This window comes from Lipotes vexillifer, unplaced genomic scaffold, assembly GCF_000442215.2.
Source record: "Lipotes vexillifer unplaced genomic scaffold, Lipotes_vexillifer_v1.1 scaffold24, whole genome shotgun sequence".
NCBI classification, from domain to species: Eukaryota; Metazoa; Chordata; class Mammalia; order Artiodactyla; family Lipotidae; genus Lipotes; species Lipotes vexillifer.
The window spans coordinates 3,379,229-3,383,390 of NW_006782914.1; the positions used below are offsets into that span (position 1 = coordinate 3,379,229).

The following is a 4,162-nucleotide window of genomic DNA, read 5'->3' on the forward strand; positions in this document are numbered from 1 at the left end:
TCTTTCCCTGTGAAGAAATGCTAGCAGTATGTGTGTGTGTGTGGCGGGGGGATGCTATTTCTGTGCAGTCCTGGGAGTATGCAGTGGGAAATCTAACCCTTAACTTTGACCTTCCCTGAAGTGAGCATGCTCAACCAATTAAATTAATTAAGCAGGAGACAGAGACTGGAAACGCTGGCACTTTTGCTTATTTGGCATAAAACATCACTGATATCCTGATTTTAGGGACCAGTGTGCTAATGTAAGGTCTGTGCTCAGAAGTCTGGGCGATATACATGATTCAAGGGGTAGAACTGAGAGGCTTGGCAGATCTTACTTCCAGAAACCAGTAACTGAGCCTAATGTTTAATTACCTGATGCCGAAGGGCACTTTACATAAAATGCAGGACTTATTTATTTATTTATTTATTGGTTCATAAACATGCATGAATTAGTTTCCTTACTGGTAGGAGGCTGGGAAAGGAAGAGGGAGGAGGGCGGTCCTTAAAGGTATTTGTTTATCACCTGCCTTTAAAAAAGTTACAGAGATTTTAGAGTAAAACTGAAAAAATTTTTTTGAAGTATTTGATGGCAAGTATTAGAAGTCCAGCGTATTAGGAGTATATACCAAGTGCATGTATATGAAACTTGGAACAGCTTTATTAACAAACAGCTAGGCAGTACAATAGACAAACTGCAAGTTTCTGGAGACAGGCAGTATAGCAATAGTTGCTTTGTACTCATTTAAAGATGTTCTGCTGCACGTTAACTACCAAGAAAAACCGTACTCACGCCAGTCCCTCAAGGTACAGGACACCACAATGCAGAGGTCAGTGTTCTGCAGCCAGTTGAGACGGACGGGATTGCTGCGGAGCTACTCCAAAGACAGCTGTACATGTGTGTGGCGCTACTGTTCTGGAAAGTTGTAGAGATTTCCAGCTACTTACATTCACTGATGATTTCCAAGGAGGGTAGGAAGTACTCATCACAGACAATAGACATGGCCATGAACATGTAAAGGATAATTAGGAAGTAGATTATGATGCCTCCATCTGCACGCTCCTGTTTTGTGAAAAACCCTTCAGGAAACTCCGAAGATGGGGACATAACACATTGGGTGCTATTTCCTGGTAAGGAAAAGGAGGTGAAAATTTGAAGGATGTTGGAGTCACACATTCCAAGCCCACAAAGAGAAATTCCTTAAGAAAACAGGAAGTGTGGGATTAAATCACTTTTGAATATGATGTAATTGTAGATCCTTAAAAAGAAATTAGTCTTTGGGACCTGAAAGAGGTGCTTTAAATGAAATAAGATAATGATGGCAGGTGAATTAAAAAGAGGAAATAACGAAATCAGTCTTCCTTGTCTGCTTCATTACTAAAAGGGAATTCCGAACCCCTTTTCCTCCTCAATTAGAAACTGTATTTTGAAGATAAAGATTCCTAATATCTGTACAATTTCATTTTCCCATTTCAGAGCCCAAGTTGTCAGCAAAGCCCAAGGCCCACAGAGAATCATCCACCGTTGCAGAGAGAATTTCTAGGATGAAAGATTTCTTTTTCCATGATGAAGTCTCCAACAATAAAAACTGAAGACTCTCCTGCTTCATGACGTCTGTGAATTATTTCAGAGCTATCTTTGAGAACTTATTCGAAGGATCAGAAGTGTTCGATAGCCTACCAAATGCTAAAACTCAGAGCAGATACAGCAGGAAGCATAAGCAAAAGTGAGTCAAGTAAGAATTTCCCTCTCTTTGTCTGTTTATCCACATGTGGCAGCAGCAGCGGGGGTAGCTGACCCCAGCGTCCACCTACCTGTAGCCCTTGGGAGACGTTGGGGCAGGGAGGCACCTGGGGGAGGCAAGTGTGCAGTAGCCCAGAGGGTGCCGAGGAGCAGGGCCCTTCTTGCCCACCGTGGGCCGCCTTTGGTCTGCATTGCTGCAGCGGTCTTTCTGCAACGTGCAGCCTTGGGAAGGGAGAAGAGGAGGATTAAGCTGGATCATGTGAGGAGTCTCCTTCCTGCCCAGTGCCCTGCCCAGGGCACATCAAAGCAAGGCCAGTGGACAAGGGAGGGTGATTGGAGCCAGCCAAGCCACTCTGATCAGGAGCCCTAAGCCCCAGAGAGGCTGGAGGAGGTAGGGAGGAAGCAGACAGTCCCGTGGCCCACAGTCCCCGAGGGCAGATCCAGGCGGCTTGCTCTTTACAGAGTGATTTTATTTATTGTCTTCATACTGGCTCTGCTTTTGACTCTCTCTAGATTTGTAAGGACAAAGGAGTTTATAACTGCTTCCACCTCTCCCTCCAGCCCTTGCTTCTAGAATTTGCTGGAGCTCGAGTATGTGCATTCTTTGGCTAGGCTGTCACCCTTTTATATTTCTGTTTTGGCCTCTCGTCCTCTCTCCAGTTAGGAGGCTCCTGCAATAATCTAGTGGAGAAATGGTGGCTTGAACCAGAGCAGTGGCAATGGGGATGGAGAGAAGTGGGCAGCTTCAAGAGCTAGTAAGAGTCGTAGTGGATGGAGGCTATTTGATCATTGGTTAGCTGTGCTCTCTGCCAGAGGTTCTAAAATGCAAATTGGACAAGCCAGGGAGTGTTCAAATATAAACTACTATCCTCCCTACCCTAGGATTTACTGGGCTTGCCAAGATGTTAGGAACTTCTGGCAGTATAGAAACATGTGGCGAATAGCACAGGCTCTGTAGCCAGACCACGTGGCTTGAGTCCTAGCATTGCTGTTTAGTACCTATATGACCTTGGGCACATTATTTAACCTCTCTGCTCCTCTGTTTCACTCTCTGTAAAGCGGGAAGGTTATAGTGCCCTCTATTTGGGTTGTGTGAAGATTACATAAATGAATGCATGCAATCTGCTTAAAACAGCCTCTGCCCCATGGTCAATGTTATCTATCTGTTGTCTATCATCTATATTATTATTATTAATGTATTACTTTTGATTAAGATAGAAGCTTCTTGGCCATAAAGGAATTTTTTAGTTTTGCAACTCTCATGGTTCCTTTGCAGAAAAAGCATAAAAATTGATGTGCTTGCTAAGTTTTAAATTTAGAAACTGCGTTTTTCTGGTGGAAAGGAGTCAGTTTGTGATCTTGAGTTGGTAAAAATTCTCAAACACTCTTTTGCTTTGCTGGGAATTGCTACCCATTATAAGCCTCTCTGAAACTGTCATTTCCAGGAACTGGCTATCCAGATACGTGGTGTGGTTGTGAGGCTGGGATGATGAGTCACCAAAGTGTAGCCCAGTAACAGAGCAGATTCCCAGCAAGCAGAGTTCTGGCTGCTGACACCTGCAGGAGGTGGTGCCCTGGACCACTGGCCTTTGGCCTCAGTGCCAGCAGTGCTAAGCCCCAGGGAAGAGACCACTTACCTTTGTGTAAGTGGAAGTGTCTCATGAACCTTTCCTCTCCAAAATGCAGTAGTTCAATCAATTAATAGAACTAAACATTATAAATAAACAAAATGACAGGAAAACTCAAACCCACAGTGAAAGTGAATACTTATACAATGTATGTTGTTAATCCAGGAAACAGAGCAAGTATCTGAATATATAAGCCAATTACAATGAAACAATTCCAGTGGAATCTTGCTCATAGTAGGTACTTAATAAACATTTGTTGATTAGACTGTAATGATTCTTGAAAACACATTCCCAGAACATACAGTATACTTGTTCTGAACAAACTATCCAATAAAATATAGGTTTACCAAGAAAAGAGAATTTAGGAGGCTAATTAGATTTGCTTTATACATTTATTCTTCATTTTGCAAAAGAATCTGAAAAAGCTTTATTGTAAAATAAAACAGATTTAAAAAGCCACATAAAATAAATGTATAGTTATTATATTACTATTGTTGCTATTTATTTTTATAAGATGGACTTCCTTATAAACTCCCCAGGTCAAGAAATAAAAGTTTGCCAGCCATCCCAGAAATCCTTTCATGTGCTCCAATCCCAACTTATCCTTTTCTCTGAGAGTAACCAGCCTCCTGGCTTCTATAGCAGTCACCTCCTTGTGTGTATATTTCTAATAGTTTATCGCTCATCCCTAATTGGGGGCATGCTAAGGATACTATAGCTTAGCCGTAAAAGAAGTCGTTTAAGTCTCTTTTAGTTTATAGGTTTCCCCTACTTCTTTTTCTTTTCCCTAAAATTTATCTGTTGGACAACCC

General features: G+C 42.2%; 1 protein-coding gene across 2 annotated transcripts in view; it reads right to left on the bottom strand.

Moving 5' to 3' along the window:
• SLC24A5 (solute carrier family 24 member 5) overlaps positions 1-1,987 on the bottom strand; it is an 18,901-nt gene extending 16,914 nt beyond the window's left edge. Inside the window, exons 1-2 of one of the 2 annotated variants that reach the window (XM_007455557.1) lie at positions 1,794-1,987; positions 927-1,106 (exon numbers count right to left, since the gene is read on the bottom strand). In XM_007455557.1, coding sequence (XP_007455619.1) covers positions 927-1,106; positions 1,794-1,914 — 301 coding nt within the window. In that variant the 5' untranslated portion in view covers positions 1,915-1,987. The remainder of the gene's footprint in view (positions 1-926; positions 1,107-1,793) is intronic. The other variant, XM_007455558.1, reaches the window with a different exon arrangement.
• Between the last annotated feature and the right edge of the window lie 2,175 nt (positions 1,988-4,162).